This window comes from Paramormyrops kingsleyae, chromosome 7 (genome assembly GCF_048594095.1).
Source record: "Paramormyrops kingsleyae isolate MSU_618 chromosome 7, PKINGS_0.4, whole genome shotgun sequence".
Classification (NCBI taxonomy): Eukaryota; Metazoa; Chordata; class Actinopteri; order Osteoglossiformes; family Mormyridae; genus Paramormyrops; species Paramormyrops kingsleyae.
The window spans coordinates 31,827,812-31,845,357 of NC_132803.1; the positions used below are offsets into that span (position 1 = coordinate 31,827,812).

General features: G+C 45.8%; 1 protein-coding gene across 8 annotated transcripts in view; it reads right to left on the reverse strand.

The window, feature by feature from the left end:
- LOC111847476 (guanine nucleotide exchange factor VAV2-like) overlaps positions 1-17,546 on the reverse strand; it is a 127,285-nt gene that overhangs the window by 14,796 nt on the left and 94,943 nt on the right. For 3 of the 8 annotated variants that reach the window (XM_023818691.2, XM_023818687.2, XM_023818694.2), the window contains exons 4-9: positions 16,742-16,810; positions 10,964-11,069; positions 10,643-10,657; positions 8,534-8,632; positions 7,663-7,731; positions 7,454-7,554 (exon numbers count right to left, since the gene is read on the reverse strand). In XM_023818691.2, the coding sequence (XP_023674459.2) occupies positions 7,454-7,554; positions 7,663-7,731; positions 8,534-8,632; positions 10,643-10,657; positions 10,964-11,069; positions 16,742-16,810 (459 nt within the window). The remainder of the gene's footprint in view (positions 1-7,453; positions 7,555-7,662; positions 7,732-8,533; positions 8,633-10,642; positions 10,658-10,963; positions 11,070-16,741; positions 16,811-17,546) is intronic. The other 5 variants (XM_023818693.2, XM_023818690.2, XM_023818695.2 and 2 more) reach the window with 2 other exon arrangements.

Genomic DNA, 17,546 nt, shown 5'->3' on the forward strand with positions numbered 1-17,546 from the left:
GTTTGCATGAACAGCTCATGTGAACATTGAGTGGAATTCACATTTTCACAGCGGGTTCAGGGGGGACGAAGACGCATGAGACCACAAAAAAGAAAAAGAAACAACAAGTTGAGCTAAAACAGGACTTAACTGCCAGAACGCACAAAAACATGCTTTATTTGCAAAACAAAACAATCGGCTTATAGAGCCACCTCTTATTCACATGAATGTATGTAATAAAACAGTTTATCTTGTTTTTTACTCAACAGCCTCTGATTAGAAGGTTGGCTGTTCAAATTCTGCGCTGAAAGAGTGATTTTATCGTTGGGCCTTTGAGCAAGGTCTTTAACCCCAATTACTCTATTTACCTTGGCTGACCACACTCTCTGATGTTTACTTGTGTGTCACATTTAGACAAAAGCAACTGCTAAATAAATAAATGTATAAAAAAAAATAACCTTCAATGCTCTCCCACTTTTCCTATTTTCAGATTGGAACTCAAGTCAATGGTCTAATCAGTCGAGCTGGAAGCTAACGCTAATGCTAATGAAAATGGCTGCCTGGTACTCGAGGGGCCAGTAGCACATTACCTTTGACAGCTGGGGGATCTGACCTGCTGCTGCCCTAAGGGCGCAATGCAGAGTCTGCCTGATACAGTGATCAGTTTGGTCCCTGTTCTTGCCAGGGTCGTATACAGGGGGCGGGGCAACAGGGGGCGGGGCAACAGGGGGCGGGGCCACAGGGGGCAGGGCCACAGGGGCGCTGCACTCAGCTGAAAGCCGAATGACCCTAGTGCCCCAACGCATATCACTGGCTAATTTCTGTATTAATTATAGCCCCTTTATGCCCCACCCCCTTAAATCCTAGAATTGCCTCTAATTCCCACAATGGAAAGGTGCTTTCATTAAATGTGGTACGTAGTTGTAAACTATATGGAGATGAAAAGCAGTGTGTGCTGGGAAAGCTCCCAAGGCACATTCCCTTAGTTACATAAACCAGAAAGGAGGAGGTTGAGGAGTCAGAAACTGTAGGATGCACTATATCCCAGCACTGGCAGTGGGGGCCTGAGAGCAGACAGGGGGGGGGGACACGCCGGCTAGGTTGTTGTTTTTAACAAGTGCGGAAGCATTAAACTGCTAATGTTCCCCCCCCCCCCCGGTGAAAAATTGCTTCCTATATCTCCACCGCCCCCCTAGCCCATTTCACCATGTTCTCCAAACAAAACAGATGATTACACGTAAGCTGCGCCAAGTCTGTAATTACACAGCGAGTAGCTGACAGACAAGCAGCTTTCTGTGGCTCCGGGCTGGGGGTGGCATTTAAAATGCATCTCTACGACATTACTGAAATCTCTGGAATGCAGCAGCAGAGGAAGGTTCTCCTGAAGTTTTTTTAAGCATCTTTGCACAGTGTTTTTCTCCTCAGCATCTTTTGAAGGATCCTTGCAGAATATAGTTCTCTGTGATGTCTTTTAAAGCAGTGCCTCTCAACCTTTTTTTGAACCGCAACCCAATTTTTTCCATGCCAGGTGAGTCGCGACCCTGTATGAAGTATAGGTTTAAATTAACGCTATGATCAAGTGTGCAGTGCACTCTGCAGTTTACGCCGATCAATGCTTATCGCACAAATCTGATTGGATGTGACAGTGAATTTTAAATTAAGTGTCTGTGGTTTGGCTTCCTGGATTGGTTGAGTGTTCACTACTTTTGCGCTTAGCAGTAGCAGACCCAAGCCCATTTATACAGGTTAATTCTAGGATTGGGGCTGGGAAATCTGATCGTGGATCAGCATAGGACAGGGGTGGCCAATCTTATCCGCAAAGGGCCAATGTGTGTGCGGGTTTTCGCTGCAGCTCCCTAATTAGATTACTAATTAGAGGACAGATTGGCTGAAGAGTCCTCACACCTGGGTTTGAACAGCTGACCTAAAGGTTACACCAAAAACCTGCACATACACCGGCCCTTTGCGGAAAAGATTGGCCACGGCTGGTGTAGGAGCTTGCCGGTTTTAAGATGCTTACATTTACAACTCATAACCCTTTCAGAACGTGCTGCGACCCAAAATTGGGTCGCGACCGGTGGGTTCAGAATCACTGTTTTAATCCTTACTCACAGAACAACAGTTCTAAATGAAAGCTACTTCGGACAAGTGGAACATGAGTTGATGCAAGATTTATCAATGGTGAAAGTCACACTGAACAATGAAGATTCTTAGCTCTGGCTCCAGCACATTGTAGCAAGAGGAGAGAAATAAAAACCTGATCTGTAGATTAAATCACGCAGCTGATTTAAAAAATCCACGGGTCCACTTCAGCACTAGCTGCACCGCTCAGAATGATGAACGACACAAACAGATGCGGGATGGTTCCACCTCCATCAACCGGCGTCCTGGCGATGGCAGGCTCGCTGAGGCGAGCGTTTAATCCGCTCTCTGACACAGCTGTGCTTCAGAGAGATGACCTCGAACAATGAAATCCCGCTAAACACATAAACAGCAATCTGAAAACCATGACCGTCGAGGGCACGCTTTAAAGGTTCCGCGTCTATGGTGAGAGATCCCTCCACGGCGCAAGCTGGTGTGTCGCGTCACTAGGCGACGGGGCGTAGGGCAATCCACTGCGGTGTCTCGTCGCCTGCGGGGGGGCGCCGCTATAAAGACATGCCACACTCTGACAAACAGATCTGCGCACATCGGGGGTGAGGGGGGTTCAATTTTTTTCCCTACGGTTCCTCGAGTCGCATGTGCGACTCACTTCCTGGGGCGGTGGCGGGAAGAGGTGTGAAAAACAGGCGCCAGATTCGCTAAGTGAGAGACCGCCCCCTCGGGCGTCGGGGGTACTGGCACCAGGACGCAAATAAGATTTTTTTAAATTCAGTTGTCTTTCACTGTGAATAACAGAGCCATTCCTAAAGCTGCACAAAAAAACTCCATAATCTTAAACGCCGGCAAAACACCCACCTGCCCCTAGCACATGCCCTCAATGACAGGAAAATCCTCCGACAAAACCCGAGATGAAAAGCCCTGAAGTGGTAATCTGGGCTTGACACACCATCAAGTGCCTTTCACCCCAAACACCCAGCACCGTGGAAATAGAGATCAAACAGTTCACAGCACGGCTAGTGGTTTTATATTGACTCAAGGGGCTTTGGGTGGCCAGATGCAAATGGACAATCCCGCCTGGAGAGGCTACTCATCCACATGGGATCCAAAGATCTCACATCATTTTACGTCAGTTTTGCTTTTTTTTTTTTAAACGCGCCGCCATGTGCGATCGAGTGCTGACATTTCTTTCACTGCCCCGGCTCACGCTTCTCCCCCGAAAGCTTTTTATTAATTTTTTTTTTCTTCTCCCTAAAACCTGTTAGTGTAAAGGTCAGGGGGACCTTTTGGTGACGATAACAAATGTAATTAAACTTCAGGAGTGCACACGAGGCCTGGGACTCTCCGCAGACGGCTGCAAATCTGATCCCTGCTAAAAGCTTGCTTTTGTCTCCTCGTTCCTCCATCGGCGCGCAGACGAGAGCAAGACAATGGTCAAATTAAATTAAAGAGGATCCGATAATCACACGAGTCAGACGACGACTGGAAGAGGACAGCGGAGCCGGCATAAAAATAGCCAACAGAATGATTAGAAAAGCTTAGCCCATATAATAAAAATATAAAAAAAACAAATGCGAGACAGCAAATCTTAAATAGGAATAATGAAAGGGGAAGTCCAACCAAAAAATGATATTAAACTCACTGTGATCATCACCAGATGGTTTCCATGGTTTCGAAACGGAAACTATATTAAATGCAGCACAACCAATGAACTGTGCCTTGGTTTCGCAAAGAAATTGACTCTTCGATATCAAAGGACATTTCCATTCCCGTTACAAAGGGCCACACCCCCCCCCCCCCCACCTCTCACATTTAATATCCTTAATATTCCATGTTTTAAAGACTGAAGAGAGGTTGAGAAATTTCCAAAATCCAGCTGCCACAATAGCGCCACTAGTACAAGCACAGATAATTATACATTTTACATGTATAATTATGGAAGAGCCACTCCCCAGTCTGCAACAATCTGTGAAGGATGTCAGGACGTTGTAGGTCCAACACAGATTGTCTGGGCTGGGACCGAATTTCCAGACACCCTGAACTTGTTGGAGACCAGCTTCATGTTCTGAAGCACTTCATATAAACGATTAACTAGTTTCAAATGGATTCCGCAGATCATCCATCTAATCCTGCATAACCCTTTGGTTAAATGGATCCTCGTGTTTCCCACTCCCAGAGGAAGAAGGCTCTCCACCATCACTATGCACCCAAATCATCTCCGACTGGCTTAAATCAAAGCCATGCCACTGGAACGACACTTAGAGCCTTGATGATTCATACGCTGTAGAATGTGACTCGTTAGCGCAGTTAATTCAAAAGGGTTGGAATGGGCTGAAATACTGACAAGGATACCCCAACACTCTCGCTTATAAAGCCCATTGAATTTTGGGCCTTGCCTGATTTGACCCAGCTATGATCCACCTAGTGATTTCTCAACCCAGTTCTTAGGGACACCTAGACAGTCGACATTTTTGCTCCTTCCCAGCTCCCAACACACCTGCACCAGGTATATGGTTCATTCTTGGTTGCCTAGTTCAGATGCATTGGGAGCTGGAAGGGAGCAAATCTGTATGGAAGCTTCTCAGCACTATGGGGTTGTGCCACGAGTCCCTGGATGACACAGACAGGCAAGGGAGGCTTCCTGAATGCACTCCCACACACAGTGCCAGGAGGTGGGTAGGGGTACCTTCTTGGCAGAGTTGGGTAATTCAGGTCCAGAGAGTATAAGTCCAGACCAGGATTTTGTTTCAACCAACCAGTTGAGTACTCTGTGACTGTGACTCTTTATGCTCAACTGGTTGGTTGAAACAAAATTGCGGTCTGGATTTTTACTCTCCAGACCTGAATTACCCATCTCTGGTTATTGGTCCCCAGGGGGGCAGAGATTATTTATGTACACAAGGAATTACCTTTAGACGTGGTCGGGGATGAACCTGCCACAACGTGTGCGGCTGGTATTGGAGTGTGTTGCACAACTGGCCCACCCACCATTAAAGAGGAGGAGAGACGGCAGAATGAAGTGAGTGTGAGGGAAGAAGAGAACAAAACACATGGGCCTAATGTTTGGCTCCCAGCCTTACCGAGCGAGTGTGAGCCACCCGTGAGAGAATTAAGCAGAGCAGATTTCCAGAAGACTCCATGAAGACCTCAGGGAGATCTGATGGTCCTCAGGAGGAGCGGTAACAGAGAGCAAGTCAGCCAGCACAAACTGAAGCTGGCCCCTCCACCCCTCCAATAAAACGAAATATTATGAGAAAAGTTTTTTTAACTTTTTAAAAAAAAATTAAATTTTCTATGTAATACATATGAAACATGTAACATAAAAAACAGCTTTAAAAACGTATCTCAGAAATTATCAAAAAAATGTATACACTTTGGGGAAAAAAGGTAAATCGATTTTTAATTGGACTGTAATATTACTGGAATTTTGTGTTAATAGCATGTATTATAATTGAAAAAGGTATCAGTGGAACAATAGATAGAACCGCAATAAAAGAAAGATAAGAGATTTTCTTGTAAGAAGTGCTTAGTCTGTGAAAAAGCGTGCGATTGGATGCCATGGACAGGACAACTGGGCTCATCTCTCCTTGATCAGTAAGCTTTTAATCTTTCAGGGTGTTCTTGCTTCTTCTGACATAACTGGAGATGACAGGTGCTGTGTTTCCGCCTAGTCTACACAGCCAAGGTGCCTCACACTCATGAGTCACACTGTTTGTTCTGCCATGGCCACCGTCCATTTCAATGAAAAGGGAAACGTTGTAATTATAACGAGCTTTTCGGTGTCACTGTTGGCTCACCAGTCACATAATTACAATGCATTTATTTAGTATACACTTTTATTCAAAGTGATGTACAACTAAAGGCTGGGTCAGACGATGCCATGAGTAACCGGGGGTTAAGAACCTTGTACCGGGACCCAATGGTGAAATCACTATGGAGACTCTAGGATTTGAACCTGTGATCTTAAAGGTATGAAGCTCCTCTTCGGATCAAAGCTGCTGTGTTCGCCGTCTTCCCGCCAGGAAGCTCCAGGGCCCAGAACATTCCACGTGCTGCCGTGTAAGGTGTCAGTGCAGTAAGGTGTCAGTGCAGTAAAGTGTCAGTGCAGTAAGGTGTCAGTGCAGTAAGGTGTCAGTGCAGTAAAGTGTCAGTGCAGTAAGGTGTCAGTGCAGTAAGGTGTCAGTGCAGTAAAGTGTCAGTGCAGTAAAGTGTCAGTGCAGTAAGGTGTCAGTGCAGTAAGGTGTCAGTGCAGTAAAGTGTCAGTGCAGTAAAGTGTCAGTGCAGTAAGGTGTCAGTGCAGTAAGGTGTCAGTGCAGTAAGGTGTCAGTGCAGTAAAGTGTCAGTGCAGTAAGGTGTCAGTGCAGTAAGGTGTCAGTGCAGTAAGGTGTCAGTGCAGTAAGGTGTCAGTGCAGTAAAGTGTCAGTGCAGTAAAGTGTCAGTGCAGTAAGGTGTCAGTGCAGTAAGGTGTCAGTGCAGTAAGGTGTCAGTGCAGTAAGGTGTCAGTGCAGTAAAGTGTCAGTGCAGTAAGGTGTCAGTGCAGTAAGGTGTCAGTGCAGTAAGGTGTCAGTGCAGTAAAGTGTCAGTGCAGTAAAGTGTCAGTGCAGTAAGGTGTCAGTGCAGTAAGGTGTCAGTGCAGTAAGGTGTCAGTGCAGTAAAGTGTCAGTGCAGTAAGGTGTCAGTGCAGTAAGGTGTCAGTGCAGTAAAGTGTCAGTGCAGTTGCCCGTGGAGATGATTCTGACCCGGGATAGCAGTGAGCCTCTTGCACACACGCGCTACTGTTCACATAACCCCCCCGAGGACTGTGTCTTTGCTTATTTGCATGAGCACAGGGCCTGGGGTCTTGGCACAAGTGCCATGTGGTTGACAGACACTTGAATTGCACACTCCCTCCACTTCACTCACAGCTGCATGCTGTACAGAAGCTCTGGGGAGGAGCTGCTGCTTGAAGAGCCCGACGAGGGAGTCAGACAGCCCCGCTCAGGGCACGAGGATCTGCCCTGCAGGTGTGCCTGAGCCGTCCCATGATTCCTACAACTTCCTGCCTGAGCATATAGACAGACACAATGCTTTCTCTTCCTGAGCTGCCAGGCCCTGGCACTGCACACCCTCCTCGACAGACACCGTGTGGGGAACCGGCATGACACTGCAATTTCACACCGGCTGCCCTGATATAATCCGCAAAGCCTCAGACATTAATGTTAGATTTATATGGTGTGTGATGGGGCACAGCGCCACGGAACAGCATGCATGATGAGAATGCTACTGCGGTGTTCGCCTTCTGCTGTCCTCACTGCATTACTGATGGGGGGGCGGTATATAGATCCTGCTTCTCAGACTTCATGACCGATGGTGGAGCGTTCGCTCAAACACTCACCTCTCCTTGAAGTCCAAGAAGATCTGACCCAAGCCATTTCCTCCTGCCAGAATGTTCGTTTCGATGGTCCTCAGTAAGGAGAAATGTACTTTGATCACATCCTAGGGGACAGAACTCATCCAATAAACATCACCATCCGTAACCGCACAAGAAATAAACAAAAAACACAGCACCGAAGTCAACGAACAAAGACTTATGATAATACTCACCTCCAGGTTAACAAAAATGGCTTCCATATCTTGTGGACTTAAGACTTGCTTCAGTGGAATCATATAATTCTGCAATGATAATGAGGGAACACTAAAATGACAAGTGAGGCTCCCCCAGAGAGGAAAGCATGCAGACGCAGTGTGAGGTTGAAGTGGTGGACACGCTCAAAAACGTCAAACTCCAGCCCGGCCAAACGCAAATACCTTTTTAATTAGTACCATGCTTGGACCTGAAGCACCAGGTGTGGTGACTTCCTGTCAAAATAATTACTCCGCTAAAGCAATTAAGGGCCAATTCTGTGCAAAAAAAACCCCAAAATGACATGTGGCCTGTCAGGACTCAAGTCTGACAAGCCTGCTTTTGACGCCTTTATTCCAAGAGGTTACGACATGTTGTTATGGCAACCGTAATCCTACTCTGACTTATAATTATAGATCACCCTGCAAGTTTAAGGTTTTCCTAAAGCAAAATCTCTTGCCATAATTTACAGTTACTATAAATTCAATGTTAAATATCAATAATAAATCCTCTGAATTCTCCGCATTTGAGTCCTCTTCACCACATTTCCAAGCCTCAAACCTCTTAAACTCCAAGACTAACTGCAATGGGCATTTAAATCTGGCGAATTCTCTGTCATATTTAGGCCATCCCGGTCCAAACAAACCACTTTCTGGGCCCGGATGCTGAACGAATGTCGAATACCTCACAAGCATTATTTTTTTCAGTGGATCAAAATAGTCCATGATCATCCTCCAGAATCACGTGACATAAATGTCTCCGGGACTTGCCCACCCTGAACCACGCAGAGCTGCTTCCCACACCCTCATGCTGTCACTGAGCTCTCGTCAAGGCAGGTGGTAGATTCATTACCTTCTCAATATCTTCCAGTGTCTTGTAATACTTTGCTTCCGTTTCGCGAATTTCCACCAAACAGCAGTTTCGTTTGTCCTCTTCTGACATGCCCATCTTCTGTTCCGTTTCGTTAAAAAAAAAAAAAAGACAAAAACAAACGAAAAAATTAACCATCTTCAGAGAGCTCGATTCCTAAATCTGACAGAACGTCAGGGGTCACTTTGGTGAATCATTTATGGGAGGTCAACAAATGAGGTCATAATGGCTTTCAGAAGAGCACTGGACTATAGACAACACTACAAAAACCTTAAGCACTGGCACATAAGTGGCCAACTGTAGTAAAGACAGTGTGTCTCATGTTTTAAGTTATACAATCATCTGTACTCAAGGGCATCTATCTCTGAAAGGCAACAGCATTTAGGGCATGCTTATACTAAGAATTTAAGAAAATTTCAGAGATCAAATAATGTCATTTAACAATTCATTAAGAGGATGTATAACACAGGGAAATAAATTAAAAACATCAGCCTATGTTATGCCAAGACCAACTCATTGTTATCAATGCCAATAAAAACAAACATCACGGTATGTCCTAAAACAAAAAAAACAGCACGTATTTCGTAAGTATCAGTGACTCCTGAAAAATCGAGTGATTGTTTCACAACATTGAGACTTTATTTGAATAAATTAAAATAAATGAGAACAAACTGCCGTTACAGAGATCAAAGAGCACTGGAAAGTCTTTAAAATCAGTTTCTTAAGGCACTGGGCCCATCTGGAAAAGTTTGAAAGCAGCGTTTAAAAAAAAAAGCAAAAAAAAAACAAGTTTGTTTATAATTGAATAAAGCTATTAAATGATAACCGCAATCTGTCGCTAATTTCAAAGCGTTACACTAGACAAACTTCGGGGGAAAAAGTGACACTCTGTTGCACGAGCGTGGGAGTTCCTGAAGTGTCTGATCATCCTGTCACCACCCCAGAACAGTTACCGTGTCCTAGCAACACATTGAGAGCAGAGCCCTGTGTGTGTGTCTATGTGCAAGAACGTGATTAGCCGTCTTTGGGAAAAAAATGTTGAAAGAGCCCACAAGACAAATGCAGTTTTTCTTGCTTTTTATAAAAATGAAATGCGCTAAACCTTTGTCTTTGTTATCAGTTTTCATCTTGTGTTTTGGTGTTGGATTGTCAGCTAAGGAAAATGTCACCAAAGATATATTTATGTGCAAATGAAGAGGAAGAAAGGATTGAAGAATGTGTCCAGCAAAAATCAGGAGGCTAATTAAGCACTCTCACACTCTCTCTCACACACACTCAAACACACACACACTCAAACACACACACACACACGGACTGTCCATTAATTTCTATGGGCAAAGCCCTAATCCCAACAATGACATGCTTAACCCCTACCCAGCCCGAACCATAAACATAAGTAGCCAAACAAAATACAAGACGTTTGGAAATTTTTGTTTTTGATATGCATTCACAGATTTTTATAAAATTGAGTCTTAAGTTTTTATCACACTTTGGTCCCCACAATGTAATGTATATCTCACACACACACACACACACACACACACACACACACACACAGAGTTGTGTAATCATATCTTTTTGGGGACCGCTCATTCATTTCTAAGGGAAAAATATTAATGCTAACTATGACCTTAACCCTTAAGCTTTTGCATTTTTAGTGTTTTCATTGCAGTCATGGACTTTTTTAAAATAGAGTTTTCCCATAAGGTAAAAAAAAAACGGGTATTCATCACATTGTGGGGACATTTGGTCCCTACAAGATGAGGTATACCTGGACCCCCAGCCACACACACACTCACACACACACACAGCCATTTCTCCACACGGTTTGCTGTTTTGCTCTTAGCAGCTTTGTCGACTTCGGTGATCTCCGAGGGGAGGCATAGTGAACATCGAAAAGTTACGCTTGACGGCATCACGGATCACAACTGCTCCTCCTGGTAAATGCTACGCTTCCTTCCGCTCTTGTTACTTCACCGCTGCCACGAAAAGTGTTTTTCCTTTAATTAACTAGTTCTGCTGAATCATGGGACAGGACACTGGCCACGCCCACTGCGCTTGCGACGAACACAACACGATGTGACGGCTTACCTGCATGTACCTTATCTGCAGCATAAAGGAACAGAGAGAGAGGTAAGTCGGGTGAAAGGAGTGAAACCCCCCCCCCCCCAGTGTGGCTTTAATAGCACCCTTAGGATGCACACACATTCAGTGTTGGCCGTCTAGGGTCTAATATGTGTATCTTTTCATCAAGGTGCCTTTGGGGAAGCGAATACAGAACAGGGCTGCATTTCCAAGGAAAGGTCATGCTAAATATCAGAGGTGTACTATATCTTTGGGGGGGGGGGTTAGACTGCAGTTAGAGATGTCGTCACCAAACCCCCAAACCGCAACACAGGCGAGCTTCCTCACCATGGGCTGCCGCACTTCCACCTTGATGATGTCCTCGTAGATATCGTCCCCATCTTCATCACACGGCACGCAGTCGTAGATGTCATCCTCCCCGACGTCGTGCTCGCTGGAAAATCGATCAAAGGGAATTAAATGGCCAAAATATGTGTGAAATATAAAAACAAAAAAAATACAATAACTGCGTGGGACAGTGGCTAAGCGATCAGCACTGCTGTCTCATCCAGGACCATCGGAGGGACAAGGATACCTTGGTGGGGGGGGGGCAAGTTAACATTCTGTCAGGAGGCCCAGATTCTAGGTACATCCCGGTTCACATCCGAAGGGCTGGGGGTTCAAATCCCTCCTCTACCAAGTGTGACCACTTTCTGTTCCCTCCGTATCAATGTGTTTTCCTCCGCAGTCCAGAGACATTCCGGTTGGCTAACTGGCATCTTTAAAATAATTTGTAACATGTGGGACTGGGTATATGTACCCTGTGATGTCCAGGTTCTACCCCCATGTCGTGCCCTATATTGCCTCGGATAGGCTACAGACCCCCCCCCCCCCCCCCCCAACAACCCTGTCCAGCATAAACAGTCGGATGGATGGGTAGACTAAGTCTGGTTCTTTGCATGCAAATACCGCAACACTGAAACCCAATGTTTTACGCTAATGCAAAATTAACCAGTTTCCTGGATTATTCCAATTGCGAAACGCAACTGCTGATACCAAAGAACAATGAGTACATGTGTGACAAAATCCATTCAGCACTAACGAAGAAAAGGAACGAAGGGGAAAAAAACGGCGAACCGCCAAAACCAGGCAGGAAAAAGACACACGAGAAATAAATCTTTTTTCTTCATTAAAATTCACAGTTGTTTTTTCCCTTACTCTTTCTTTTGTTAAGCCTTTGATGCATATTACCTTTTATACCCAAGGGACAAATTACCCTCAGCAAAGCTTTTTGATAAAGTAGTCTTTTCTTCTCCCCAAAATCATTCTGTTTTTTCCTTCCATCTCGACTCGATTCAGGGTTAGGAGAGAGGGCCAGGTTATAAGTTGGCTTGTTTGCAGCAAACCCATTGGAATAGCCTGGCAATAGAACATTCTAATTTGTCCAATGTTCGATACCTAATTACTTCACATTAACAATGTGCTTTAGCTGAACATTGTGGATCTGACACTAGACCTGTTCAACCGATCAGTGTTCCTCAACCCAGTCCTTGCGGACCTCCAGATGGTCCAAGTTTTGCTCCCTCCCAGTTCCCAAAACACCTGTACCAGGATTTATGCGTTCTTGATTGTTTAGTGCGTTCTTGATTGTTTTGTTCAGGAACTGGGAGCTAGGAGGGAGCAAAAAGATTGGGTCGAGAATCACTGCCCAAGAGTGATGCTTTCATAAAGAGCCATTTCACTGTCCCAAGAAACCTTCCCTTCTCTCCATTTCCACAGAAAAACACATTTCATTCAAACGGCAGGGGAAGAGTAGAGGGAGCAGCCGGCTGTCATTTAGACGGCCACCCGGCCTCGACAGACATTCAGACCAGAGAAAACTGCATTCCGTTATGACAGCTTGCGTTACACAGTCCCTGGAAAGTTCCCTCCTGGGACCCTGCGAAACATAACTAGTTTCGCTCACCCAGAACATCCAAGTGACTGTGTGGCTTTATTTCCAGACTCAAAACTGTCATCTGTCTTAATGGACTGGAGAGGACAGTGACAGACTGAAAAATGAACTAGAAAACAGCTCCAAGAGTGACCAGGCGCCGTTACACCACCTAAGGACTGTTAGAAGTTTTAATTGAGCTTTTCATGGTCCGGTCCACAAAATAAATACCATCTCCAAGGCACCCTGCTGATATTCAGTCCATAATGCATGCAGCCTTGGCCAGTTGGCTTGAAATGATCATTGGCAGCCCTAAAACTAATTTTATTTATTTGCTTGTTTGTTTATTTGCTTTTAATTTGCACTGTTTTCTGGTGAAAGTCTGGCCCACAGATGCTCGTGATCGAGCCAGAGGAAGAGAGTGTTCCTGGGAGATCCAAACAGAGGGATTACAAATGCAGCGTCTGCCGGACCGTACAGCACAGGGGAGGGTCAGCTGCCGTCCCGAGCCAGAGTTGGCTGCCGGGGTGAGTGAGTTACAAAGCCACGCCCCCCACACCGGGGAGCCACGCCCCCCAAACTGAGGAGCCACGTCCCCCACACTGAGGAGCCACGCCCCCCATACCGGGGAGCCACGCCCCCCACACTGAGGAGCCACGCCCCCCATACCGGGGAGCCACGCCCCCCACACTGAGGACCTACGCCCCCCACACCGGGGAGCCACGCCCCCCACACCGAGGAGCCACGCCCCCCATACCGGGGAGCCCACAGCCCTCAAAGGCAGCCAGGGTTCACTCTAAGAAAATGTGCACAAACTTCTCAAATGCTGTTTTTGTGTGTTACCGTCTGCTGCATGGCCGACTCCCTATATCAGCTGCCTGGGGGGGGGAATCAGGCTGCAGGCTTGCAGCTTACAGCTTGCGGATCTGCTGCAACCATGGCGATGGAAACATAAACACAGAGGCGTCGGTCAATTAAACGGTCCTGGGGCGTTCACATGCCTCAGGGTGCGAGAAACGTGCAGAGACTGAGGATAGTTATCAGCTCTTTGAAAATGAAAGGGCATAAAAGGGCATAAAGGGGCAAAGAGAGGCAAAAAGGGGCAAGGTCATGCCTCATAGGGCAATAACATCTCAGAGAAGAGGCACTGCTTGGGAATACAGCTTAGAGCCAATCACATCTCACCGTGGGGTCATATGACCAGCTGTTGGTGCAGCTAAAATCAGCTGAAAAAGGCTTTGCTTTGCTGCACTGCACTACAGGCACAGACACGCCACAGCATTTGGCGGAAATTGGCTCCCTGCAGGACAAGGGGGGGGGGCTGCAGGTGCTCAAGACAGTTATTCATAGCGCCATAGACTAAACCAACTGCCAACATCCCATAATCACAAAAAAAAAAAGCTCCCTGCTGCAGCTCCATTTAACACAACAAAAACGGACCTGTTAGCCAGCGATAATAAGAAGGCGCAGTAACAGAAACGGGAATGACTAACACGTCCGTAGTGTCGCCCTCACACAGTCTGCATGTGGCCAGTCCAGATCCTCGTCTTCCAGCCTCTGGACTCCTGAAGACACACGACCGGCCGCGAGTCGCATTCTTGGAATTACCGTCTGCGAGGGGAAAGCAGAGCACGGACGCCTCATCACCAGGAGGCCGAGTAGCCGATGCTGCCCATAGCTACAACCGGCCGCTGAATTTCACGTTAGCGCATTATCACACGGCGCACGTGTAAGGGCCTTCACAACAGAACTACAGAAACACAAGCCAAAAACACCATAGTTTTCTATTGCTGGAAAGCCATAGAGCTGAGTTATTAGCAAACCACAAAGCCTGTCGTCGCTGGTGCACCCGGAGCGGGATGCGATCCAACCGCAGGAGCTGCCAACCAAACCAGCACAAAGCGGCTCACCGACCGCCACCAAGCGCACGGGGCTGTAAATAAAACACCTGCCCAGTTACCTCTGACCCCGGGGGTCTGAGCACAGCTGGACGGAGGAAAGCGGGGAGAGAAAGTGCTTAGAGAGAGGCCGGACGGCTTTAGATCGGCCTCTGGCGGCCCTGCCCAGGCGCTCCATTCAAGCTCCGCCAACTGCTGGATGGAGGGAGCAAATGGCAGCCATGGAACATTTCCCATAATGCATCTGTGGGGAGCACCTTCATGGGGAAAGCCTTTCCAAATCCACTCTTTATGTGTCCGCTGTCCAGGTGGTGTTAAATACCTGCAGAACATTTTCACATTTGCAGAACTGTGGCCTGATATATTTACAGTATTTGTCCATACAGAGCGGATCCACATTTAGTTACATTTAAACGGAAGTTAGATCCGCCCATGAGAACAGACAGCTACAAGCAGGACGGCGATTTAGCTTCGGTGTACTAAGCATTTCAGCAGAGTTTGAAGGTGGCCCAGAAGCCACCCAACACTAACACTGCATAGAGACACATAGCTAAGACCTCGATACGCATGGAACAAAGCTGTCATCTATCTAAAGTGCATTTGAAAGGATTTTTATTATAAATTTAGCCCTTGACATGATAATCAGCAACACATCTTTCTGTGCGTCTAAATGCAGAACGCCCAGCTTGTGTGACACAAAAAACAACAAATTTCCATTTTATATGGTTCAGCAAATAAAAAGTTAGATTTATGAACAGCTGGAGGTCATACAGCAGTTCCTATAGATTTTGTGTCAGGCTGCGGACAGTGAAACACAATTAAAACAGAAGCATAATCAATATTTCTGAACAAATTTTTCAATAGGTCGCATCCACTAACATTCTAGAGCTTGCTATTCCGAAATTCAGAGGGACACCAAACTGATATAGCAGGATATTTTGGTTAAGAGTTCATCCAGACCCTGTAACAGCCTTCTTCAGGGTTAGGGCCAGCTAGGCTCTCTATCATCAGCCAAATGTGAGACAGCTGCCTTCTGTTTGCTGTTAGCAATACAGCTCATATCAGTGCAGTGGAAGTCAAATAAGCCCCTACACACCATAAGTGAGTAGAGAATGTCACGTCATACTTAAAATTGGAAAAATTTAAGTACTTTGTAAGTGGTTCAATCCAGAAATTTTGGAGTCTGGAGGTCATTTCTGCTCTACTGTAACACACACACCCACACACGCACACACACCCACACACGCACACACCCACACACACACACACACACTGTAATTGGTGGTGACCCCCCCCTCCCCCCTGTGCTTTTTTCTGTTAATGGTTCTATAATATTGTATTATCTGCTGAAAAAGCTTCATAAAAAGATTTGTTAATAAAAGCTCATTTATAGTATTATATTTTTCCTTTTTTGCATGTTGAATGTATAAAATTCCCTTAGTGCAGCTTCCTGTACATTATGGACAAAACTGGGGCTACATTGGCAAGGAAACTCCTTCACCCAAAAATAACAACATAATAACCGAAAAGACAACAGGTATTGTGTGGCTTTACCACCATCAGGGAACACAAATATGTAAAGAGACAAACTGATCAAAAACGATCATGCTTTTTTCCCTCAGAGCATATGGTCGGAAACATTGTGACTCTACTTTTCAGCCTAACGTCATTAATACGGTATACGAATCTGTGGTCATTATGTGGCCATGCATAGTTAAGCATGTACCATTCCTACTTTTTAATTTGATCATCTTAGACCAAGAACTTCAATCAATGGATGCAAGAAATTTTATCTAAAAAGTGTGAAACAAAAAAAAAATAAATAAAAAATATCTTTTTCTTGTGTATAACTGCAGACTTTTTTATTGGACATTAAGGGGGTGGGGAGCTGGTACAGAGAGCATTCATCATCTGTCAGAGCAGTGTAGCGGCAGATTAACTTATAGAAGTTTGCAGATCTGGCTGATTCTTAGTTCTGCTCTCACATCAGCATCCCAAACACCAGTGATTCTGCTCGTTTCCGGGCCACAGACGCCACACAAACATAATTTATTCATGAGGTGGCGGCACACATGCTTTCCCATCCATCTGGACGGCTCTTTCACTCTCGGTGATAAATGACACCTATCTGCACGGAACGCCTAATTATTTTGCATGAATCAGATGCGACGGAGCACGGCGTGGCCCCCCCCCCCTCTTCGCCGACCGCCGGTCTCCGTAGAAACGGAGCGCGCGCTTGCGTGTCTGTGCGTGAGCCGGCCTGCGGGGGCCCTGGGTGACGGATCGAGCACTCACTCCGCCAGCTCCTCCAGGCTTCGGTACACATCGTCCTCGTTCAGCGTGGTGTCCTCTGATGGAAAGGACCTTTGGCGGAACACAGAACACAGGAATCAGGGTCCTAGAACCCACAACCATTCATAAACCTCAAGACTCAATCTGACAGCTGACAACGGTAAAAGAGTCTGGCTACACTGTATGCAATGTGACAAATAATGTTGCAGAACTAATAATTATTCATTCGCCCATCTTCTTACCAAAGTGCACCCGCACATAGGAGGTAGGATTCAAACCCACAAACTGGAGATGTGGGGAGATCAGTAATATGAAAATAACATGTAGAATGGCTCAGCAAAGTCATACACAAACACACTCTGTATTTATGTGTTGTTATTTTTTTTTAAGGTAGCTAATGATCTCCGGGCCCAGCATTCAAAAAATGGCTATTTGATTTTATGTTTTTTAGACAGCTGACTAAGCTGTCAAAAGAGTAAAAGGTGGGAATAAGCCTATAAAAATTCTGGAGAGGCTATTATCCGCAGGATTCAAGCCCAGAATCCGTCATCTTAACAAGTCTGTTCTCAGTTCATTCTGCTTCATTTGTCATTGAGTTCTTTCAGAGAAGAGGGTAACCAGCAGCTTGGAATTGAAGTTCAATTGATTTGATTAAGCAATAACCAGAGAAACGATCCATAACTGCTCAGGGGCATGTTTTCTGTCTTATTGAGAATATAAACAAATCATTTACCATTCATCAACAAAGGGCCCCCAACAGGCTGCAGGGGGCATCCATAATGCTGTTATATTTTACACTGTGTGGACT